This window comes from Stegodyphus dumicola, chromosome 9, assembly GCF_044657685.1.
Source record: "Stegodyphus dumicola isolate Sdum_Otavi_A_Nest chromosome 9, ASM4465768v1".
In the NCBI taxonomy this organism is placed as follows: Eukaryota; Metazoa; Arthropoda; class Arachnida; order Araneae; family Eresidae; genus Stegodyphus; species Stegodyphus dumicola.
Window position 1 is genome coordinate 160,236,494 of NC_140776.1, and position 27,091 is coordinate 160,263,584.

A 27,091-nucleotide genomic window follows, 5' to 3' on the forward strand; every position below is an offset into this window, starting at 1 on the left:
TGTCTTTTGTAATTTTTATATGATTTCCAGAAGTATTAAATTCTTTACTTCTGGAAAAAAAAAAGTGTTTTATTTATTATTATTATTTATTTGCTACTTGTTTGAAGAAAGTTACTTTTTTCTTCAGTTTAATTCTGAGATTGTTACTTGGATGACACACACAAATATAAAAATAACAGACATAATTTAAAATGTTTCTTTTTAATAAGAAGTACAATAAGTGGATATTATGAAATATTGTGCTGTGATATTTTATTCATTTATGGTTTAAAATTTTTATTGCTTATTATTTAGATGTAGAAAATGCATCAGTGCCTTTGAATGCTCCTGATATAAATGTGAGTCCTGTAGATTCTCGAAGTACTTCTACAACTCCTACCACATCTAACCGAGATCCTGAATCTCTTCCATTGACACCTGAACATTCCTCTCCTCCTTCACCTAAACACCAAATGGATAAATTTTTATTTGTTGAAGGAACACCTGAATCTCTTGCTCATGCTCATAATCTCAATTTTCCTGAAGATTCTTCCCAGGGTGCCAATAAAGTATCAAGAAGGGAAAGCAGTTATGGTGTATTCTCTGTTGATTTAAGTATGCTTTTTAAATATTTTGTATTTATTTAACAAGTTATGATATTGTTGTGTGCGATGGGTTGATAGAGATTTCCTTAATTCAGTCAGATGAATAGTAAGAAAATGAGTAACAGCTCATCCAGAAAGGTAAACTGTTATAAATAATTTTAATTCAAGGAGAAAAACAGAAGTTAGGTTAATTCTCCTTGATGTGTGAGAATATAGCAGATCCCACACCACTTTCTCACAGAGCAAAATATAAAGCAGTAATAACTAAACAGGTGCTCAATACAATTGCACGATTCTGATCTGAATAGCTGAACAGTGTGGCTAATGGTTTCAAGACAATATTTATAGGCTTGCCCGAGGATGAAGCCATTGTTACCAGCTGAGTGATAAAATTGTAATCATCACCCTAGCAGGCTGATATTTTTTGTTCTTAATGAATTATGTTTGCAGTTCTCGCATCCATGAAATCTGAGCTAAAAGATCTATAATATAACAAATAAAAAATAAAATAAACTTATAAATACAATAAATTTATTAAAAAGGTGATTGAAAAGTGCATGGTAAAATTATTACATAACATGCAAAAAATGAATAAATAGAAACACTACATAACTTTTCAAAAATATATAAGCTTTGTAACAAACGCACATATTAAAAAAATTATAGCAATAGGAATTTCACCAAATAGAACATAATTATGAAATCATGAGGTAGTGTAAGATAAAATACTGATTCTTTTATTGGGAATAACAATACATTAACATTTTATCAGTTAAATGTTTGGAAATAAAGTTCAAGAACAGAATTTAATAACCATGCTAAGGAAAACAATTAGCTCTAATACTTTTATAACCATAGCAAATTTCAGCCCGCCTCCACCAAAGAAAGAAAAGAAAATATGGCTTTTAGATTTTACTTTTAATTTATCATTTTTAGCAGTCCGAGAAAGTCTTTATTAAGGCTGGAGACAAAAACTAACCCTATGTGGAGTAAAATAGATATGTGCTGAGTTTATTCCTGATAAGGTTAAAAGTTACTTTTATATGTTTAATAAACCGATTCAAATAGATATCAATTTTTATATATATATATATAAACCTGCTTTTGATTTGCTATTCCTTAATACTAAAAAAAAAAAAAAAAAAAAAAAAAGCGAATAGTACTTACATATTTTACCACCAGACATTATCAAAAAATAAAAACTAATTATCAAAAATAAAAACTATCACAAAACTGTGCAATTTATTGTCAGTAAATGTGATGTTACAACACACTCATAGGATCTTCATAAGATTACATAACCCTGATCTTCAATAGGTCAAGTTAAATTTTTTTTAAAGAAGGATATAAGAAGAAGTAACAGTGGAGTATTCACAAAGTTACGGTATTGGTTTTATTGGTTTGCATGTTCAGACTGTACGGTTCATTAAAATGGCATAATAAAAGGTACCGTGAAATCACGACACCACTTAGATACATATTACAGTGACTTTTTATGCCACTTGTTCATTAAGAAGGTGACAGTCTTGTCAAGATTTTAAACTCCATTAGGGATTTTGAGCCACAAGAATGAGTGATGACATTAGTTTTATTGAAATTGTTTGCCAGATATTCCCAAACTCAATATTATTTGGGTTTTTATATACTGAATTCTTGACTTATATGTGTACATTGATTAATGAAGAGCAAGCTGTTTAAAACTTTTGTAATGAATTTTGTACATATGTAAATAATTTTCATGAAATTATATGTGAAATTACAGTATTTTTTGTATAATGTAGCACGGAATGCTTGAAAGAGGAGGTGTGCTCTGCCAGAAAAATAAGAATATAGGGGCAAATCTATTTAACATTGAGTAAATGGATATCTTGCTAAATTGGCGAGTTATTACCAAGTTGGCGACGGTTTTGGCGACTAATTTTGGTCACCAAATTTGGTGAAAAAATGCTATTAGGCATCAAACCTGGCAACCATTTGGCGAAATTTGGGTTCTGTCCCTGTATAACTGTAATGGGTACTGTAACTGGGGGAAAAGTCTATAAGGCCGATGAGAGCATCAATTTCTCGATAGTTGTTTAGTTCATTGTGAATTCAGAGTATTGAGGTATCTCCGTGTAAGCTTCACTGTTTAGATGCACTTTACATTGCTTTGTGTTTCATGCTTTAAGAGTTTGAAGTGTAATTACTAGTTGTACCCTGTGATACTGTAAAGATCTGTACTAGTATTTGCTGTGAAAAGTTCCAGAATTTTAAGATGCTTCTTTTTGGTGAAATAAGTTTTATCAAGCTATCATCGGGTCTGTATGCGTTTAGAACACCTAACACTCGGCAGTATTATCTGTTAGATTGCTATGAATTAATTAATGATACTGTGATATGCTTATGCATTCATTTTATTTGTGTAATGAAATTGTTCTTTTTTTCTTTTTCTTTTTGTTATGATATGTTTAAAGTAAAGGAAAAGTTATTGTTATATATTCTTCAATTTTATGCTTTTAATTTTCAGGTCAGATGCGTTCTTTGCATCTACTGTACAACAACAAAGAATGTACGTGTGGTCAGTTAGTAATAGCTAGTCGTGAAAGTCAATACAAAATTCTTCATTTTCATCATGGTGGACTTGACAAATTAGCTAAAGTTTTTGAAGATTATAATTTTCTTTCTAAGTCTAAAAATAAGGTATTTATGTTAAATTTGATAATTTATCTCTGTTATTGCTAACCAAAAATTTTTTTTATGAGTCAGTTTTTTATATATATATATATATATATATATATATATATATATATATATATATATATATATATATATATATATAAACACATCTTATATATTTTGCTGTTATGTATAAAGAGATTTATTGTGCATGCTACAGTTTTAACATTTGTGTAGAAGAATTTTTTTTTATTTTATAACTTCAATGCATTTGAATATTTACTCTTTTTTTATATAATAAATAGATAAAATTTTAATTATGCTAAGGCTGGGTTGGTAACAAGAAAAACTGAATCTCATACAGATACAGTTTAAAAATGAAACTAATGTTAGGAAAAAGCAGTGAATTCCTGCATTAAATTAGCAACCTTTATTCATATAAAGTTCTTTAAAAATCTATAAATTGTATAGTATGGTTATCAATTCCATAGGCTTTTGCTTATGAGCAGATAAATATTGCTGCTAGAACATTTGTCACAGCTGTCTTGGTGGCTGTAACGTTACCTGAATAGCAGTTTTTAATTGATGTTTAGATTCTTGGAAATTAGAAATATCTCATTATCTACAGCTTAAGGAAGGTGGGTCACAATTCAGATGCAAATTTTGACTAAAATTCTCTTGAGCTGTGACAAATTTATTAGGAGAGATACGTATATCTGAATATGTCAGTAAAGTGCAACAGTAAATTTTTTTCCACTGGGCTTGAAGTCTTCCAATGTAGTTTATTGCCTTGGAAAACAACAAGCATTGTTTTCATCTTTGATTTTCATAAATTGTTTTTCGAGAGAAATTGCCTGATGACTGCATTTTAGTATATTATTTTTGAATGATATACTTGATATATTTGAAGTATACTCATATCTTATACACTATAAGGATGTTAGTAAGAAAGTTTAGATAGTAACAAAGATACCATTTGATTTAGTAACATGGCACATGTCAACTTTGATTAATTTCCTTCTTTCTTACATTGCTACAGAGATATGAATTTTATATCAGGTATCATGGGAAAAAAAAAAAAAAAAAACTTTTATTTTCAACTGATAGATAGTAGTGCCACTTTTTATCATATGGGCCAGAATTAGGCAAGAGTTTTTGGAATGCTTAAATTTCTATTAAATGAATATAAAGGCATTTTCTTTGCTCATTACTGAAGACTAATTCAAGAAATTGTGCTTTCTATAAAAAATGTTAAAAAAAAGTGGCTAGACTTGAAGATTGAGTTCATACATGTGAAGGTGTCATTAAGGTATCATAGGCTGATGATAGAAAAGTATTGTAAAAATAAATTGAGCATATTCATGGAAGAAAGCCATGAGAATATCCCAGTACTGTACGTCCAAACTGATATCCTGAAGAGAGTCCTGATGTTTCTGCAGAAGTTGTATAAGGTGTTACTGTTTGTACCAGGAAGCATCAGAAAAGGGAATTGTGTGCTTTGTGCTCCTTTTTTTTTTTTTTTTTTTTTTTTTTTTGTGAGTTTTTGAGTAGCACGAGGTTAATATTATATGAGGTTAGGAAGATGAACTAAGGAAGTGTGATTTAATTATTCTTCATTATTAAACAATTGATATGTCTTTATGTTCATTTGTTAAATATCTCTTATAGTCAAAATCGTAAAAACAACCTTGTATTTAGTGTAGGTATAATGAAACACTCAATCGATTTCGAGGGCAGCTAAAGGTCCCTCCTCATCAGGAGAAAGAAATACCTAGAAAGAAGAAAATAAAGGAGAAGTAGTCACAGAAACACGTGGTCCTGTGACTGCTTCTCCTTTATTTTCTTCTTTCTAGGTATTTCTTTCTCCTGATGAGGAGGGACCTTTAGCTGCCCTCGAAATCGATTGAGTGTTTCATTATACCTAAACTAAATACAAGGTTGTTTTTACGATTTTGATTGTCACATTAGCGTGTTTCTCTTCTAGTCTATCTCTTATAGTATCCCATAAGCATTTACCTGATTCTGTCTAACCATATGTAATAAGTTTCATTTTCAAATTGCAAATCATTGTGTTCTATAATATTACAAAAGGGTATTTGGTCAATCTTTATATCAGTATGAGAATGATATTTTAGTTAAAAAAATACATTTAATACTTACTTTTGTTTTAGTCAAATGGTAGCTGTCAGTACTGTCAGTTTTCTGTTAGTCGCCCAGAGATATCTGCTGCTGAATGCCATCCAGAAGAGGGCATCTACAGCACTGTAGATGAACAAAGATGGCGAAGTTTTATGAGTGAGGAGGGTATTGTTGAAGATGAACTTCAATTAAGAAAGGTAATTTATGTTTTTCATTTCTAATATGTGCTAGTAATCTAAGTTTGTAATAAATAGATATTTTTTTATAATTAATACCTTTTTTTTTTGCCTCTAAGTGCAATTAAGGCATTTTGTTAAACAAACATAAGTTGACTTGATCTAAGAAATTTTTGTAAATCAGGTAGTTTGTTTCACTCATATTTTGCCAAGTAAATATAAGTGTAGGTAAATGTGTGAAATAATTACATATTCAATGTTTTTGTTTCAAATTTAAAAATAATATATTCTTGTTGAGAATGTAATAAACTTAATTAGTTATACATAATTATTGAGTGATTTTTACTTTTAAATCAGATATCATTGTATAATTATTATGTTATTAAAGAACAGTTGACAACCAAAAAACTGTTGAAAATTTCTTATTTTTCTTTTTAGTGCATATTAAATATCATCAGATATCATTGTATAATTATTATGTTATTAAAGAACAGTTGACAACCAAAAAACTGTTGAAAATTTCTTATTTTTCTTTTTAGTGCATATTAAGAATAATTCCTAATAATTCTTTTTATACTTTATTAATATTGTTGAATAATTAATGTTCATACTTGAAACAATCTTCTTTAGAAACTTAGAATTAACATCTGGTTCCACTGTGGCATTTTTGTTTTGTCAATTCTTAAGTTTTGTCTTAATAGTTATGTTTTCTATTACAGTACTCGTTCTTTTAAATAAAATTTTCACTGGAAAAAAAAAAAATAAAATAGCTAACAAAATGTTATGAAAAACAATATTTTTATGTTTTTTGGTTTAGTCAAGCCAAGAAATCTTTTCTTTTCCTTATTTTCTTCAGAAGGGCAAGGCAAAAATTGTGAAGATTTTTGGAAAATGTATTATGCCATGGTGGTATCAAAATTAATATTCAGCTGCTGTTTTAAACAGTGTTTTGTGTTAATGTAACAAAACATCTACAAAATTTATCCAGCACTTCAACAGTGTGAAAAATTTTAAGAAAACGTTTATCTGTACCATGTTGTCAACATTGAAAATTCTTTAAATTTGCACTTATTTTGGACTCAGATAACAAGCTGTATTTATTCTGTCATTACCATACATTTGAAATGAAGAAATGTTTACAGTTTTTTATAAGCCTGTGAAACTTATCATTTAAAATCTCCCAATTTAAATTTTTCTATGAATGTAGTTTTATATGTAAAGATATGTAAATATCTATTTATTAAACTTTAAATATTAATGTGCTATTTACAGGAAATATTTTTTGCTGGATTGGATATTAAGTTGCGCAAGGATGTGTGGCCGTTTTTATTGCACTATTATAGTTTCCATTCTACATTTGATGAAAGAGAGCAAGTACGCAATGATAAATATATAGAATACCAAAGTATAAGACGAAAAAGGTATGTTGTATTTTATATACTTATATTACAAGTTTGTGCATTATTACATAAAATTTTAGGCTATGTGAAAGTGTTTTCACATTATTGATGTTATTGCTAAAGTAATCAATTTAAGTTTATAAACAGTTATTAATTCATTATCTTCCGTACTTTTAAAAAAGTGTGTAACAAAGGTGATGTAAATGGTTAAATTAAAATAGAAAGGTTATGATTATTTCGAAAGACCCTTCTGCATAAATTGCTCAAACTTGTATACATAAAATTCTGCAAGCAATATGTTTAAAATATTTCATGATTATTACTAGGTCCTTCAGTGGTCCAGGAAATAAGACCACTGAACACTGTCTATCGTGCCTGGGTTCAAATCTTGGTTAATGGGTGTATGGGGGTTTTCATGGTTTTTGCTATGTATTTAAAAATGAGGAATTTTCCGTGTGTAGTCCAAAGCTTTTCGTCATTCATTTGCTGATGTTTCGGTATTCTTCTGTTATCTGGACCAGATTCCAAAATGTATGTATGTGTGTGTGTGTGATTATGGCAAAGCCTCGAGAACTATCTGCGAAAGAGGAGGGATGCCTTCGTGGAGGACTTTCTAAAGGAAACTGGCTCGTGTACACGTTACACATGGGGAAAACCACGAAAACGCCCATGCAGCCAGCCCGTTCGTGGGATTCGAACTTCGGACCGAACTACCAGTGTTCAGCGATTTTACCGCTCGGCCGCTGATGGGCCAAATGTATGTATGTGTTCACATACATGTGCATATATGTAAGTAAGATTGTATGTGTGTGTGTATATATACACATATATGCATGTACATATGTACACATGCGTACATACATACATTTCTGAATCTGGTCCTGATAACAGGAGAATACCGATCTTCCATTGGCAGACGTAGTGGTAACTTGGGGGGGGGGGTGAATCTTTAAACAAAAAGTTAAATTTTTTTTTTTTTTTTTTTAAATTAAGCTTAAGAGGAAAATATTTACATCTTACATTTAAAAAATGCTGATTGAAAGCTCTTTTTCCTGCATTATATAGTTTTCATTTACATTTCCATTCTATTTACTTGCATAAATGATGAGCATTGTAATATTAGTATTAACAGATGTTGCAAATGTTTTAAAACAAAAAGTATATACAATTTTTAAAATTAAGTTTGCCTAAATTGGTAGTGTGAATGGATTCATGCAGAGTTGGTTTGCATACTTACATGTAACAAACTGTGTCTCTGTATTGAGAAAAGTGTCAAGCTTTTCGTTGTTACTAACCCTCTACTAGTGTTGCCCAAATCCAGTTTGAACAATTGAACAACCCAATCGCACTAAACTGGGAATACCCAAACTGACTTCAGCACAGAGAAAAATTGTTTCTACTCTGCAAAGCCTGAAATGAGTTTGTTTTCCTTTATCAAATGCTTAATTCAATGTCATTCACTGTTCTATCAGAAGATGGCAATACTTATTCTACATTTATTTGAAAGTTGGGTGATATTAGTTATAAACTCACTTATCAAGAGTGAAAGAGTAAAAAACGAATTTTCCATTTTTAACACATTTTCCTAAAATATACTCCACAGGTAAAGGATTAACATCAAGCAAAATAGATTTTTTTGTAGATTTACTGTTGTTTGTTATTTATTAACAGATTATATTTTCTTCCTTGAATCAGAGATCAAATGTCTCCAAATGAGTGTGAAATATTTTGGAGAAATATTCAATGCACTGTTGAAAAAGATGTTGTACGTACAGATAGAAGCCATCCTTTTTTTGCTGGTGATGATAATCCTAATATTGAGGTTATGAAGTAAGTTAAAATTTTAATATATTATTTTAAAATAAAAAATAAAGATCATTCTTCATACAAAATGAAATTTTTATGAGAAGTAATATTTTAAAGAGCATTTTTAATTAAATTAAAAAAAGTTATTTTTGTAATATTAAGTCCTTAATTCACTGAACCGCAAAATTGAAAATTTTTTTATTTGTTAAATGGTAGTGAAAAGAAGATTCTTATAGACAATTTTTATGCAGATTTCTCTTTATTAAACTTTTTCATCACCCAGGATGTTTAAGTGATCGCATGTCAAAAACAACAGCAGTGACTGCAAAGTGAGGAAAAATAATTTCATAATATCTCCACCTTCTCCCCCCTCCCAAGAAGAAAAAGTAATGTAGGGCAACAGAAAAAATCTGATTATATTTGTTTATTAAGTATTATCTGTACTGTGAAACAATGAAGAATTTTTACATTGTAATTGTTTGTGGGTTCCTTGCATTGTGAAAAAACAGTGGCATTCATAGCCACCATATTTTGAACATACAAAAGACATCTACCCAAACAATGTGCACCTTGAGGCATGAATTTCAATTTTTTAAATTTTTTTCATATTTTGTGCAAATTTAAGAAACATTTGATCAAAAACTCAGTGATATAAAAACTTTCTTTTGCCACTCATCAAAGTGTAAGATAATTCATATTTTATAAAATGAATCATTTAAAATAATTGTGTTGTCATTGTCCAGTATAAAATATTTTTATACTCCATGTGTTAGTTTGTTACCATATGGCAAAGTATTTTTTCTTTCGAATTTATTATGTTATTAATAAGCAAGCTGAGCAATTAAAAAATATTAAATTTGGGTTCATTTCAGTTAGTATTAATTACTAACTGTATTAATTTCATGAGTCAGTTAGTATTAATTATTAACTGGACTCATGAAATTACATTAGCTATGTTTGTTAAAATCATTATATATATGAAATATACTAAGTGCACAGTCATGAATGTGGTACTTTTAACTTTTGGCTGTAGACATGGCTGGGTGGATAAGGCAGAAATAAGATGTTGACAAAACTAATTTTGGCGAATTACCACCTTTATTTTTAGGCACATAAAAATTATCTCTTTGGCAGACAAATTACTTTTTGATTATAGTTGAATATAAATAATTTTTACATACACAGATAGAAAGCTAGGACGTCATTTCAGACAGGGAAGCTTAAGTGGCGCTGAGTTGTTTGCATGGCAGAAGTTAGGAAAAAGGGAAGGGTAGTGCTCATGACTCAGTATTTATACTTCGTAGGTGCAAAGAGTATTCTAAGCTATGATTGGTCAATATTAGTTTTAGTTACTTTTTTCAAGTGGTGTTATATAATTTGGAATGATCTCGAATTTTAGAGAACAGATGAATTTAGGAGGGGGGGGGAGGAAGCACCAAATTTAGAATGTTAATTTTGAGATTGCCAATTATTTTTTAAAGCAGCCATCGTATTTTGTTATATATTACATACATATATATATATTTGCTTATAAAAATTATTTTAGACTGCTGGCTATGCAATAGGCTTATGTATTTAATAAAATCGTCGTTGACCAGTGCTGATTTCTCTGTATTTCTTATGCTTTATCTTATTCAATATAGAACTATAGCAGAAGTCAACAATAATTCTCTAAAATGTATAATTTATGTTGATTCTTATTTACTTTTATGTGCTCAATCAGGTTTCAGTAGTTCAGTTTCATAAAACTTTTATCAAAATTAAAAGAAAACAGAACACTGATCGTTTTAATTGCCTTTATGCAATAAGATATAAAAAAGTTTTACCTAGATTATGTCTTGTAATACATTATTGATGCTATTAAAATTCCAAAATCTTTTAAACTTGAAAATTTAATATTTTAAAATATTTCCATCTTATGTTCTTCTTGTTATCATCAAGCTTTTTACATTGCGATGAAGTACTCGATAAGTTCTATATCCTGGGCATATTTTCCAACTTAAAACTGCAGTTTATACATAAACTGCAAAAGCAAACTTCTGAGCATGTTCTTCTACTTCTTCAGTGACTGCTGCACTGAAATGACATATGTGTAATTAAGTTCCAACGGTTATCTTGTCATTAATAATAATAAAGTATAGCTATATATTCATGTTTGTTGCATCTTTTTTATCAGCAAAAGTTTTTATCAGGAAATATCACATTAGAAGCTCTATGAATATTTTCAAATATTTTGCTTATTCTATTGCAATTTCACATTAAAATATACATTTGTTCTCAGCTAGCTTCAAAATATATTTTGTTTAACCCATGTTTGATACAGTAAAAATAAATCACTTTAAATTATGTTTCATAAATTATTACATATTATTATTGTCCTTTAACCAAAATTTTTGAAAAAGCTCTTTTTATGTACTGATTATTGAATAGATGTTGTTATCTTATAATTACATAATTTGAACTTTTTCTTCCAGAAACATTTTGCTAAATTATGGTTTTTATAATCCAAAAATTGGATATACACAAGGAATGTCTGATTTGTTAGCTCCAATTCTTGTTGCTGTGCAAGATGAATCTGAAGCATTTTGGTGTTTTGTTGGTTTAATGCAAAGAACTATTTTTGTTACCTGCCCTAAAGACTTTGACATGGATGTCAATTTGGTAAGTTATCACGTATTGAGTGTTATATATTCTTCATCATCTAATTCTGAAATCATAAATTTAGAAAATACTGTATAAGTGTCAGTAAACCCATACTGTAATTAATTCTTCACAAAATATAGTGCAATTAATAACTGAGCAATCAAAAGCACATTTCAAATAAATAAATAAAAATATCATTTGAGATATCTATCAGATTATATAATATGTATTTAAATGCTTTAATACACGTGTAGTGTATTAAAGTTCACAGGACCCCAGATTTCATGCAATATGAACTTCTAGTCTACATATGTGTTTCCAGTTGAAAATTGTTTGTAGGTAGTTCCTAGAATTCTCTTTTTAATATTTTAAAATAAAAATTAACAAAATTTCAATTTAATTGTAAATAAAATATATATTCTATTAGATGATACAATTAAGATGAAATGGACAAATATTGTCTACCTATCTCCATCTTTGTTTTGATTGAAGGTGTTTGATCCTTTGGGGATATTATCTGAATGTTGTTGGCATATTTTCTTCTTCTTCCACCAACTGTAAACCATATTGAAGCATTCTGTTAATAAACTTTCTGAGATTCTTTGTCATCACCAATGATCAGAAGATCATGCAAAACTATAAAAATGATAATTTTGTGCACAAAGCTATGTTATTATGTTAAATAGAAAAAAAAAAAACTCAGCTGTTTTAAAAAGAAGTGATGAAGCAATTATAAATGCTTTAAATTAAAAAAAAATATTTGAAAATCCTCTTTATGGATTAGCTGAAAAATCTGGAGGCATCTATAATATGTGTTTAGTTTACCACATTAAACAAGTTTGAGATTTCGTGCAAATTAAATAATGTAAGCGTAATATTAAAACATGCAAAAGTATATATATTAGTAGTTTCTTCTAATTCCATGATTAATTTTCATATATAGTTATAAGATTCTTGAGACTTCCATAAGTAGTGTTTGAAAAGTCCTCAAACTTATTTTTATGAAAAGCAAATTGTCTCAAGAAAATGTGTGCTGATATCTGTATTTGAATTTTTTTTTTTAAATTCCACTAAAAACCAATTTAGTGTAAGAGAACTATAAAACAAATTTTTTTTTGCTGCACTACATAAAAGAATGCTTTCGTATTTAATATAGAATGTCTCAGAAATGTAAAGGCAGGTAGATGAGACAGAATTAAGCAAATTTTGTAATGAAGTGTATGTGTGTGTGGAAATGGCATGTTGAGGTAGTCCTGCTATGTGTTACATAAAAATGGTCTGCTGGCATAAATCTTTGTTTCATGTACAGTTTTCAAATAATATACATTGCTAACTGAACATTGAACTCAATGACATGCTTTGTGGATAGAAACATAGCGATTGCTCAAAGAAGGTACAGGGAATGCCTGAGTACCTACTTTTTTTAAGCATTTGCTGCATTTTCATCCAAAGCCCCATAGATAAAATGCATGTGCAATGCTAAATAGTGTTAGAAATCTGGACTGGGAATTTTGAGCTAGCCAACAGACCGATTTGACTTAGTGCTCCATTTACTACCTAAAAGTTCCATTTCTGCACGCCAATTCCATAACAAAATCTGCTCATTTTAATCCCTTCCATCTGCCTTTACATTTTTACCAGATATTTTTCAATCATCATTACAATCCATAAACTTCTCTATCTTCCAATATTATGTAGAGCTTAATTTTACTTGTTGTTTTAAGTACTGAGTAAAATGTTATCACTCACCTCTCAAAGTAGAAATAAGAAATTTAGTATTGTTGCATCTTTTTTCTATATTTAATAACTGTTTTGCCCTTTTTTAAGACTGAAGTAAATACAATTGTATATATTTTTTTATATGAGGAAAATTTAGCTGTGATTTTGAAATGTAAGGAATATATTATACATGAGTATGTTTACACTAAAAGGTCTTTTATATTTTTATTATCTTCTAGAATTACTTGAGGGAGTTATTTCGAATAATGAACAACAAATTTTATCTTCACTTGAGATCTGCTGATGCTCTGGATTTACTTTTCGTTCATCGGTGGATCCTTTTATGCTTTAAAAGAGAATTTCCAGAGGCCGAAGCTATGAAAATGTGGGAAGCATGTTGGGCTCATTACCAAACAGATTATTTTCATCTTTTCATTTGTAGTGCCATAATTTCAATTTATGGTGATGATGTTATCGCACAATCTCTTAGAGCTGATGAGATGATGGTGCATTTCAGTAGTCTAGCTATGCATATGAATGGGGATCTTGTTTTAAGAAAGGTATTCATTTCCCTTTTTTAAATCATGTTTTTTGTAGCATATTAATATATTTCCATTGTTTATTTTAAAATTGAAAACATAAAAAAAGCAGCTGTGAAACTGAAATTAAACTTGAAGTTATTTCAGTGTATTAAATATGAGGTTTATCAAGAGTTTTTTCTGTTTGAATCTAACGTGCTCATTTAAGATGTGAAAAAAAAATAGGCTGCTTAAATGTATTAATAACTCATCATTTTGTTATCATTAAATGCTTGATGTACTCTAAACATTTTCTGTGACATATTCTGTTGCTTATGAGTTAATTAAGTTTCTTGTATGACAAAGCACTCATGGGTTGTGTACTTCAGGATGGATATGTAGTTTTAGTATGATTTTGTAAATCTGAAGTATTGAGAGTATGCTGTGTTGTGATATTTTGTGGGTTGAGTCCATGAGAGGTAAATGGTCAGAATAAGTGACAATGAAGTTCCTATACTCTGCTATTTAAAAAAGGCACTTCAAGGTCGTAGAAACTGTCCCCTTATTTATGATCATAATGTGTATCATCTTCACCACAAAAAGAGAATTAGGGAGTTTTAGTAAATAACAGAACTCGACCTTTTTCTACAGCAATCATTGCTATGGTTATAAGTTATAGTTGGGACAAGAATGACTTTGAAGTGTCTATTTTTAAGTAACAGACTATAGTAGTAGCTTAATGATAAGTCAATGGATGAAAGCCAGATTGCTGTCTTGGGAAATCTCATAATTTTTAATTAGAAGTGTATGACTGCTGTGTTTAAGAACTGTGCAATTCTTATGGAAGGATATGAAATTCTAAAGTGTTGATGCTGATTAATTTTTTATCCCTTAATATATCGATAAATAAATATAATTTAAAGTAATACAAAAAAGAAACATCTTAGATTTAGTCTTACAAACAGACCTAGCAAAATCAACAAATACGAAAAACATATTATCTTTATATACTTTAACATTAAACATTTTGGTTCAGGTCCTGGTGAATGAACTAGCTTGTATGCTCTTTTTCATGGTTTTCCGCATGAAAAAATTGGAATGTGAGCCAGTTCTTCTGAGCCCTTCATGAAAGCATCATTCTCTTTAGCAAAAGCCCCTGTTGTAATCTGACCTTTAAGGCCATTGAAAAGTATCAAAATATTATCAAGAACTACTTAACTCAGTTGTAGTTACGAATCTATGCTTATTATTCTTTTAAAGATACATTGAAAACATTGGCAATGCTTTGTTGATTTCGTGACAGGAAATATTTGTCATAGCTATTTTAAGTATTATGCATCGAGAAACTAGGGCGTATGGTAGGGGTATCAAAATCAGATATTGAGTAAATGTTAATATTACTATATAATAGTGAGTTGTGTCAATTTTAGATCAATTTTTAATTCTTATTTTAATTTAAAAGTCAATATTTAAAATACTTAAAAGAAACTTTTATCCTTAATTTGAAATAGTAACTTGTAATGTAAAGAAACAATTTTTAAGGAAGTGAAAAAAGTAAAATTTTATTTATGCATCAGCACATGCTTTTGATCAATGATTTTGTTGTAAATAATTTACATTGATTTTTAGTTTTTCTTTCATACTGATGAGAACTTGTATTCACCATTAGTTTTTCCACTTACAGGCAAGAGGTCTTCTGCATCAATTTCGATTGTTACCTAGAATACCATGTACTTTATCAAAATTATGTGAGCTATGTGGACCTGGTATGTGGGATAGTGGGCATGTGCCGGTTATTGATTGCTCAGGAGGTCATGGAGATCATTCTTGTCCGTATGGTGGTCAAGATTCTACACTTGAGACATTATAAATGTGCTGTAATTTTTTAAGAAACCAAAGATGTAGTTGAAAGCCAAAAGATATTGTTTTGGATTATCATTTTAATTAAATGCAGTTGTTTAAGTAATTCATAGAAATGAAATAAAAATGCAAAATTTATTTTCTTGTCTTTAAAAAGTACAAACTAACTTTTTATAGGACAAATACATTAATCATCACTGAATATTTAACTAAGGTAACCAGTTGTGTATGCATCTGCATTTCTGTTGGATGTTGACTAAGATTATCTCTGCTTGTTTTTAATGTATTCTTTTATTATTATTATTATTGTTATTAATATTTTTATTAAATAGTAGGGAAATATGTTTATAAGAAAAGGGTTTTAGTAGAAAATTGTTTTTGCATTTTGCAGGTAATTCTGTAAGTTCGATTAAACATACTATATTATTAGCATGAACTTGAACCTGCCTTTTTTATTATTCTCATTTTCAGGCTAGAGGTTTGCATTTTTGTATAAAAATTACAAATTGTTGCATTTTTATTGTATTATAATATTTTATTTCATTTTAAATTTCTTGTTTTAACTCAATTCAAATTTTACTTCTTTTTTTACTGTGCATAGATTTTAATTTCTTTATTCCATATAGTATTATGAACAAAGAAAATAATATATGGTAGACTATTATTAATTGTGCCAATACTGTTTAGAGAATTTATGATAAATTATATTATTGTTGTTATTTATATCACATGTACGTTTTGTATTTTGATATATATATTATATGCAGTATTTTGAAGATGACCATTTATTGTTCCTTTTTGGATTAGATTATTTTATGTATCTAAGTGGTAATTAGAACAAGTTATTCTGCCAAACTGCAAAATGGATTGTGTTCCCAAGTTTGTATAGAATGCTTCTGATAATTTTATTTTTCATCCTGATGATCTAAACATTTAGTATCATATCATGTTTGATTTTAGTTAAAAGATGTGTAATTTTCTTAATATTAAAAGATCACATATGAAATATTGGAATTATTTTTCAGTTTAATATTTGTAAATTTTGCATGTATGGTTCCAATAATTTATTCATAAAATTTTAATCTTTTTATCTTGATAATATTTGAGCTATATTTTTAATAGGAAAAGCAGTTTGCATATGTGAGTAAGCTTTCCATGTTTTACTATGACTAGCATTAATTACAGAAGATATTGTTTTTATCTTGAATAACTGTTTTAGTGAATAAGAAAGTTAAATAAACAAATGAGAACTCATTTATGGTGCTCGAAAGGCCGCTATTGCAATAAATTTTCAATATTTCATGGTTCAAAAGGAATAAAATTTTTAAAATGAATCTCCAAACTTATTTAGAAAGTGTCATTTTTATTATACATATTTAATGCTGTAGTTGTAAACTGATATTCTCTTTAAGCATTAATATTTTTAATTTTCTGTTCAATTTGCAATTTTTCTCCCCCTTTTTGTATTTTTTTGTTGGTGTTGTATGCATGTGTGTGTGTAAGAAGCAAACAGTAATGAATACTATTAGTAAGCTGTTGAGTAAGTGCAAGGTTTTGCAGCATTTTATCTGTGTAATATAGTATTCTTTGTGACAAGTGTTTCTAATTCCTTGTAGTAAAGCTTAGCAAAAAGTAAGTGGAGATAACTGATAAAAGATTTTATCATAATCTGTGCTATCTCTACAATCTATATTTCTGTCTTAATCTTTGCTGTTGTATTGAGCTTCCATCCTGCTCTTATTTTTTTCCTATTGTGAAGATTGCTTTATATGTTGATAACAGTAAAATAATACCGAGTAATAATTAAACTAATTAAAAGATAATTTATGCATAATCTAATAATAATACCAGATAAATATTTGTATAAAATTGTACAATGTTTTTTGCACATCCATACCAAGTATACTTATAATTCTTTATTGTTTTATTTATCATACAGAATTAACTTCTGTGCTGCATCATTTTATTTCCATTTATTTCATGTAATCCTGAAGTAATAAATATGAATTAAAGTATTGAATTTAAGAAAAATGTAACAATCATCTAAAGAAAAAGAACATATTTTGTTTTTATAAGAAAATCCAATGCAGCAAATAAATCAGTTGTGTCAAAATCAAAATATAAAAAGGTAAATAAAGAGACTATGAATCCAAAATACATGAAAACTTACAGCTCTAGTGTCTGATGTATGTATTACTTTTAACCATCTGAAAGTGTACAGTTGAGCTAAGTTTTCACTATGCATAGTTTGAGAAATGCTAGTTTAGAAAGTTGAAAGGTTTCTGCTTTTACTAAAAATGATCTTTTTCTCTCTCCTTATTATATAATATTTGAATTTGTAAATTGAGAAAAATTAGTGATTGATCAGATTTCCTTTCTACTCGTATGTTGAAATATTCTTACAGTTTGTCAAATGAGAGACAAATTAATTGCAATAAGGGAATTATGCAACAATTATAAGAGGCTGCAGGTAATATTATATATATATTACACACACACACTGTGTGCATATTTTCTGTCTCTCTCTATATATGTATGTACAAAAATGAAAAATGTGTGCTTGTATGTGTGTTATATATGCACAAAGTCTGTACCAAAATTTATATAATTCAAAGAAACTGCATTTTTAGCTTTAAAGCAAATTTTTGAGTCTGTTAAATTCGAAATAGTTAAAATACATATGGAAAAATTATTAAAAGTAATATTGAAGTGAATAATTTTACTGTTAAGTAGATTTAAGGCCAGAAAATATAATACAAAGCTCTGATTAATTTAATCAATGTTTATGTTACATGAAACCCAGATTAATCAATTATGGAAGCTGCATGTTGTAGATGTATACTGATTGCCATGTCAGTATGTTTTCTGGGTAGTGTTTAACAATAAACGTGGTGCTAAGAACATAGTATGCTTGTATGTGTGTCAAGAATGTGCAGTCAAGATAGGCAGGAATACAGCAAATCACACTTGGGCTTCTTGCCTAAGGGAAGCAGTATTTTTATGCAGGACTTTCTAAGAGAAACTTGCTCGTATTCATGTTGTATGTGGGGAAAATGAACTGTGCAGCTAGTCAGTTCTTCTGGGCTCAAACCCAGAACAATCTACCAGTATTCAGTAGTCTTAACCACTTGCCCTGTGGTCGGGAGGTAGCATACATATCTATGTACAATTATGAATTTTATAATGTTATGTTTTATATGTATATTGTTTATGAGTTTTATTAAGTGAAATCTACTTTGTTTGCTGCAGTGCTTTGCTTTAGATCCCTGATATATGCAGATGCAAGTTATTGTAACCTACATGCATATAGTTATTCTGGGGGGGGGGAAGAAGAGGCTAAGAAAAGAGTCTTAGAGGAAAATAATGAATAATAACACTTAAATATGCATGTAATTATTCATATTTAATTTATAAATTAATAATGATACCTAAATATTCATAGTTATTTGCTGAAAAAAAATTTCAAAACCTTTTGTGACCTTCTCAAAATTGTCTCATTACCCCCACTTTGGGAACCCCTTGATATAAATATTCAAATATATTTATATATATATATTTTGGTCTGCATATATGACTAAATCTTTTCTTTGCTTATTATCATAATATTCTGAAAATATGTGAATTGTTTATAGATTGGCAGCATGTTCTTATCATATTTTTTCTCCTGGAAAGTTAAATGTAATTTTTTTAAAAATTATTTCTATATAAGTTTCATACTCCAGATAAAAATGAGAGTTGATTTTTACAAATTATTTTATAGTAATTTGTTACTCTTTAAGGTATTAAAGATTTGAAACAAAATGCTTTACATGGTAGTGAATTGTTAGCAAAATTTCACCATAGAAACTGCGTTTGAGCTTATGTGTTTTGCAAATTTAATCCGAGCCAAAGGCTTAATTTTTCTTAAGTTTCTGTTCCTAATAATGCACATTAGGGTAACATAATGGATATATAACATTGTATTTTGTAAGGACCTTTCAGTTATAGATAGTGTAAGAAAGATTGAATAATCCATTATATATATATATATACAAAATAAAACACGCAAAAATTTATGGGTATAATCAAATGCCATTCAGTGTCTAGTACATCTCTTATGATCAAGTGTGGTTTTTGCTAGTCATTTCTTTATTTTTGAAACAGTGCATGTAAGTCATTTCAAAGAACTTTTAGTGTTAATGTGTAATATTATCTAAGTAGCTGTTTGAACTTTTTTTTTTTTTTGTATTGATTTATAGAATAAACTGTCTGACATCTACAATATTATGCAAAAGTAGTAGAACAATGTCTTCCCTCCTGCTCTTTCAGCCCTTAAACTATAATCATTGTATTAGCATATTGTATATGCATCTTGATATTTATTCCATTTTTATGCAAACATTATCATTGACAAAATATATAAGAAAGATAAGTATTTTATTTCTCTAGAGAATTTAAGTTCATGCTAGCATGTCACTTTTTGAATCACAGATATTTTGCAGTTTGATTTATTGAAAATGGCACATTTTTTATATATTTTATGCTTAGACATTTGATTAGAATTAAAAACATTCAGTATTTTTCTTTATATTTTTGTGTCAAAGAATAATGTTTTGGTAGTTGCAAGATTTTTAAGATGCAAGATCTTTAAGTAGTACAGTTTTCTCAAATAAGTTTGAAGGACATTGTTGAGATAAGAAAATGAATAAAAGTCTTGAGAAATGCTTGCTAAAGAGTTCTGTAAATGGTTAAAATTTCTATGTAAAATAGTCAGACAGCTTGTATTTTATGGGATTTTATTAAAATTGAACAATAATCTTTAAATACTGGTTTGTCTTAGAACTAATGTAATTCTAATAATTTGCTAAATATGGAATCAACACATGTGAATTCCTCTTCTATTGTTTCCAAAATTGACACTTTATTCCTCTTCTGGCTGTTTCAAGTTCACCTCTTCAATCAGTGCAGGGAGGAGAAAAAGAACTTTCACATGTTGCTATTTACTTTTTTACACTTGCCTTGGAGCATGAGGGAAAGTAAATATAGTGAAGTAAAAGATTCGTTTCCAGATGGAAATGGCCAGTAGCTGCAAGTGTTATTATGTGAAAAGTTATAGAGACATAAAGTGCTCGCCAAATACTGTAAGATGTGCTCTGGTCGAAGAAGAAGGAACTGATACTTTCAAAAAAGATAAAGAAAATAATGTCCAAGAAGATTTACTAGCATTGATGTCAGATTTATTTGATTAAATAAATTCAGAGGTTAGGGAATGATTGCAAAATTATGCAAATGGTCAACAGATCTTTTCCTGGAATGGAAAGTCTATAAATTATCTGTTTTAAAACATATGTGTGGAAGAATTTATACTAACCAACAAGTACTTTGCAAGCAAAAATAAATAAAGCTGTCTGCTTTATTAAAATTTTTGTCTTACATAGTATCTAAAGATTGGACAGCTGAACAGTGGATAAATGAATCTAAACCTGGAGTTTTTGTTACAAAATGGATGCAATATTAGACAAAGGCCATGTGCATAACACAGTCAAGTAAGCTTGTTGAGAGCATAAGGTGCAGTCAAATAAGCACCTCGCAATGGAACACAAAAATTGTACTGGTCTTGTTTGGGCCACTTTAGTGCTGAAGAAACTAAAAATCTCTGCAAATTTGAAAACATGCATACAGTTAATATGCATATAGTAAGGCAAATTTATCTTCAAATTGTTATCTTTCATGCTGTATCAAGTGGATTTTAGCGTATTGGATTGTAATGTATCATGTAGTATTGATTGAGTTTCAGCTGTTATTGAAGATTTTGTTATCAATAAGATAATCTCGAAGCTTACCTTTGAACTCTGTAAAAATTCTGTGTGGGGGGGGGGAGGAAAAAAGAGAAAAGCAGCAGTTGGCATAAACAGACCTTGCACTGTTTACACAGAGCTTGTATCTCAGTTATAGTAAATAAATGTGGGATTTTGTAAGTCATATGTTTGAAAAATCCACGATTATATCTAAAGATTAATTTTGAGAGCAAGTATAACAAGTTTGGGAAATAGTTTTACAGAAATGTTTTCAGAATTAATCCCTTTGGTTGCAGGGAATTCTAAAGTTGTGATCAAAACAAACATGGAGCCTGCACTAGGCTTTTCAATGCCCAGTGTTAGACAACTCTTAAATTCTGACATTCATTATCTCCCTAATTTCTTAAAGTTTGCAGCCCTTAAATTCTGCAGTATTGGATACTTCAGCTTTGGCACGCTGAATAAACCTGATTTCACACAAAGTATGTGGACAGTAGTTCAACATAAATAATGTTGTTATGAATAAAGAGAACATACTATTGTTAAAATAGTAGTTATTGATGAATTAAATCAATAAAAATATTTTTACTTTTAATGGTATATGTTTGGTGATATAACGTTCCTCTTTAAATAATTGCAAGAAGTGTGAAAGAAGACTTTATTCTATCACTTTTTCATGGTAGGTTAGGTACTTTGTTATATAACGTTTAGTAATACTGCAATATAAGAACATAGAGTTTTGATTGTTATGCTAATATAATCTAATTTCATGCTGTTATATTAATATAATCTAATTTCATGTTGTCTGTATTATAATATTAGTCTTTTTTTTATATGTATTTTTCTTTTTTTGATGATGTGAATATTATTTATTGTAAGCTATATTATATTTACATCTTTAAATAGAGTCTTTCTGAAATCTAGAAAATAATATACAAGTGTAATCTGTCAGAATTCCTTTTAAGATTTTGTATTCCTCTTTGTTGTTTGTATATTGGCAGTATATTTGCAGTGTTGAAAATCTGATGTTATACCAGTTATCCTATCATATGTGAAAAAAATTTAGTTTTGCATAAACAGTTTTTTCAAAATATCAAAACATATATTTTGAAAATTAACATTTCATGTGTGTTTTATATCAGAAAATACGATTTGATATGTATATATGTACATGTGAAAATTTTTATTGTATTTTCAGGCCATTTCTCAGTTTAGATTGATTTTCAAAAATGTTATTTTAAGTAATCAACTTATTAATTTAGCTTAAGACTCAAAATACTCTTCAAGATTTAACTTCTTTTGAATTGTAAGATATAGATGTACAAAATTATTATATGAAATCCATTCAAATTATATGTGTAAAAATATTTCTTTAAAATGAAATTCCTGTTCGGTTTTAGTGTAATGTATTTAATAAATGGGTTTATTTTCTAACTCTTCTGATTGGTATACAAGTAGCATTTATATCGTTTTAATTACTTATGCAATGTACTAAAGTAATTTTGAAAAAAAAAACCATATGTTTTTGTTACATTTTTATGCACTTTTAAGAATTTTTCTTATTTATTATCAGTCAGGGAAAAATCAGTTTAATTTACACAAAAATAACAGGAATTAGATGTGTTCCTTGCTAATTTTGTCTAATTACTCGTATAACTAGTTGTATGTGCACTTTTTGTGTCATTTATCTTAAATCTATGTCATATTCTGAGGTAATATTCTAATAAATTGTTTTATGGTATGCTAGTTATTGATCTAGTTTTTATTAGTGACTATTAAATAATTTACCTTTTGTATAGAATTTAAATGATCTATAGAGTGGGATGTCATATGTTTTTCAAATGCTCAAAGTATGAATGATATTAATTTAAATTTCTGCTTTTACAAAGGTATTCGGTTGTTTCAAAAAATGTATACAGTTAAAGATCTCATTTTTAAGCAATGTTTTATTCCTATCTTGTTTTTATAAATCTTTTATTTTATTTTATTCTGGTTTTATTATTCATTAACCTGTATTGTCCCAACATGAATTAATCATAAGTAATAGAGGTTTTAGATTCATGAAATATTGTTTCTTCTTTCCATATTTTCGTACTTTACTGCTTCTCCAAAACATATATCTTTATGTAAGATTACTTCTGCAGTACAATGTATAGTTTGTTTTCACCGTATATTAATATATGTAAAGCAGTATATTGATGTATTCCTTCATTACTGTTATCTATCAGTCATTCAAGCTGTGAAAAAATAGTGAAATCGTTAGGCACTGCAATATCAGACTATTACTAGTTTCTTTTGTTCATACTTGTTACTAATTTGAAGCTGTTTATTAGTTGATATAACAAATTAATTTCTTTAGTGAAGATAAGTTCATAAATAAAAGCCTTTTTGAATATTTTATTTGTGTGTTTTCTAATTACACTGCTGGTTCATTTTAAATGTTCATTCAAAATATACTGATAACCAATGCTGTAGGGGGGGGGTCTAGTACAAATTACTGAGGCCTGGAACTTTGAAAATGCTTGCTTTGAGGGTAGCCTCGTTTTTTGAAATAAGATTTCAAGAAACATGGCATGACAAACAGGCACCTATTCCTTTTTTATAGATAAAGTTCACAAATTAAAATAACTGAGAAGTAAAAAAACTGAAAGACTGAGTTAAAATAATTAGCAAAAATGTTTTGCACAGTAAAATTTGTTTTTCTAGTGAAATGTGCTGAGTTATGGAGCTTTTAATCTTAATTTATTTTTTCTTTTATTTGTTAAAATAGCACTTTTAAAAATTTTAAGCAAATATGCATTATTTTTAATGAAGTAATGACTCATTTAGTTTTTCTTATATTACTATCCTAAGAGCCTGCACCACAATCACTACCATGATCTACAGATTCTCTCTATGGCACTGTGATGTGTTATTGGTTTTTGCTATATTTATATATTTCTCATCTCGTTCATTCCTTTTAATTCTTGAATGAATTTTGTTATTTTATGGAAAATAATTTTTGCATTTATTGTATTCTTTTAATATACTATAAGAACAATGGAATTTGGGTTTCTAAATAATTCATGATATTTTTCTTTTGAGAGACAAAAGTATAGTTTTGTATCTGAACCATGCATATTGCAAATAATGTTAGCAATAATTTAAAAATGCTGTCCTGTTTGCATGTTTTATATCTGTGTAATTAACTATATTTACAATTTTATATATTTGATTTTCTGATATATTTTATATGTGCATAGTTTATGCCAATTATTATGAAAAGTAATAGCATAATTTTTTTGTAATTCTCTTTCAAATATTTTGGTAATTTATTTGATTGAAAAAGTGATTTTTTATAAAATGTTATTAACATATTATTCTAACCAAATGAAAGAAGTTAATATTTTATGTGAATCATACCGCAACAAATGTAAGTATTTTGTGTAATACATTATTGCCCTTCTGGGTAAATTATTAGTAATTCATTTAACCTTTCAAGAAGGAAAATTATAGTCTACAAAATAGTTAAGAAGTTTTTTTGCATTCCAGTAAACTGTAATTGGTTATCTGTATTCCTAATAAAATTTAAGCATTGAAACTGTAGTATAATGTGAAAAATTTTATTTGTTGCCATTTTAAATGTGAATTTATTCTAGTCAATGAAATGTGTCATGAATACGTACAGTATTGTAAGCTTGTATATATATTTCTGTTAAATTGTTCTATGTGCAATATAGCATTACATTATATATATATATATTATGATGCAACTAACTATTTTGACTTCCATTAATTAATTTATAGTCAATAAAACCATCTTGCATTTGATCTGTTCTTGACAAGTAAACATTATATTCATTCATTCCCTGATTGAATATTCTCTTTATTAAAATATAAGTTTTATCTCTTAAATAATTAGAAATTTTTCCTTTGCCATTTTAGTAATTTGTTAACCTTTAACTGGTACATAGAGTAGTTTATTTTTAACTAATGCAGCCAGCTCATCTGAGTTATGAATGAATTATTCACTATTGTAAGTTAGACCATTAATAAAATTAAATTATTTTTAAATATGCTATCCAAATACATGTGGATTATATAATTGTTAATCATAGAAATTATTAACAAATATATAATCTGTGTTTAATAAAAAAAGGAGATAAAATAGATATGGCTTTATCTTGATAATAAAATAATTGCTAGGTAAAGTGTGATACTTGGAATTGCAGTTGAAGTTTAAGTCAATGCAAATGTTTTTTAAGTCTTTGATAGTTTTTAAATTGTAGATTATGGAGATCAATTTATTATATTGCAATAGACTTTGTAATATTTGAATCATTTAGAAACAAATTATATTTGTGTTAATTTATGTAATAAGCTAATAATAATATGGGTTTTACACATATATTCTCACATGCACACACTCAGATATGTTACAATGATTTTCAGTTATTATTCTGTATATTAAATTTGGTTTGTTTTAGTTATCAGGGAATATTCAATTTTATAACCATGATTTTAAAAATTATTAAGTGCAGTGTTATAAGGGGGTAACATTTTATTGTTTTACCATTACAAGCAATGCTGTGTTGCACTAGACAATATACTGAACATAAAACAATGTTTAGAAATACTAATTGATCATGTTATTAGTTCTTTATTTCGCACACACGTCTTTCTGTTCAGTGAATAATGTTTTCAAATTTGTGATCTTAATGCAAATTAAATCTTTTATTGTAATGTATGAAGTTGTTTTTGATGAATAAATATATTTTAGATGTTTCATATTCATTTCCTTGAAAAGCTTTGGCTTTTACAATTGCCATGAATTTTTTTTTTAAAACTAGTATATATATATATATATATATAATTTTTTTGTTATTATTTAGTAATTTTTAGTAATAAATACTAAAAAGTTCTGATTTTCTACGAATATACAAGCAGTCAATGAATTTTGCTTATTGTATTTTAAGATACTTACATGTAGATATGCCAAAGAATCTACAGAAACGTTTTTATTAATTAATATTATACTTTCTATGATATAAAAAAATTACACAGTTGTATTAGAAAATAACCAATAATATTTCTGACACTTTTCCGTTAACGGGCAGCCATTGCCAAACATAAATGCTAGTGTGAAATGTAGCCTGCATTAATAATGTCAGCCTCTATATATTCATATCGCAGTATAAGTTTACAGTCACTGAGCAATTAATGGTACCTTGACAAGAGAAAAATTGGGCAAGTATTGTCCTAAAAATGCTATATGTGATTACCCATATTTACACAAACAGCGTTGAAATGGTGTTCTAATTTGTCTTGTATTATAAAATGTTTTTATCACTGACTGCTGGTTTTCTAAAATATATATGCTCAGAACATTAGGTATAAAATCCAAACTAATTATGTGGTGCAAGAGTAAATATCTGAGGAAACTCATTGTGCAATAATTATGCATTCCTTAAATTAAAAAAAAATTAAGAAATTGGATTTCTAAAAGATTTGAAATGCTGAGTTATAGATCATTCTCATAATATACCTTTAAAATAAATTATATAAATAAAAGTACATAAATTAGCTTTTCTTTGTATAGGTAATCTCTGCTGCAGTTGTTTATGTGACCAGCATAAAACTGCATTGTTGTCATGCAAGAAGATAGTTTTTTTGAACAGAGGTATTATGCAAAAGTGGATACTTTGCTTAGATGGTCCGGGTATCTCTAAGTAAAGGATTTTATAAAAGATATTGTAAAGTGGTTTCATTCACTTAATAAAAAATAATTAATAAAAAAGAGTAAATTAAAATCCTGCCATATCAAAACAAGAAGTT

The 27,091-nt window shown here is 28.1% G+C and overlaps 1 protein-coding gene across 1 annotated transcript in view; it reads left to right on the forward strand.

Annotated features, from left to right (window-relative positions):
* TBC1D16 (TBC1 domain family member 16) overlaps positions 1–26,044 on the forward strand; it is a 50,810-nt gene extending 24,766 nt beyond the window's left edge. Inside the window, exons 6-13 of the mRNA XM_035354297.2 lie at positions 295–594; positions 3,091–3,263; positions 5,411–5,575; positions 6,827–6,975; positions 8,650–8,784; positions 11,235–11,421; positions 13,362–13,682; positions 15,325–26,044. Coding sequence (XP_035210188.1) covers positions 295–594; positions 3,091–3,263; positions 5,411–5,575; positions 6,827–6,975; positions 8,650–8,784; positions 11,235–11,421; positions 13,362–13,682; positions 15,325–15,510 — 1,616 coding nt within the window. The 3' untranslated portion in view covers positions 15,511–26,044. The remainder of the gene's footprint in view (positions 1–294; positions 595–3,090; positions 3,264–5,410; positions 5,576–6,826; positions 6,976–8,649; positions 8,785–11,234; positions 11,422–13,361; positions 13,683–15,324) is intronic.
* Positions 26,045–27,091: the final 1,047 nt, after the last annotated feature.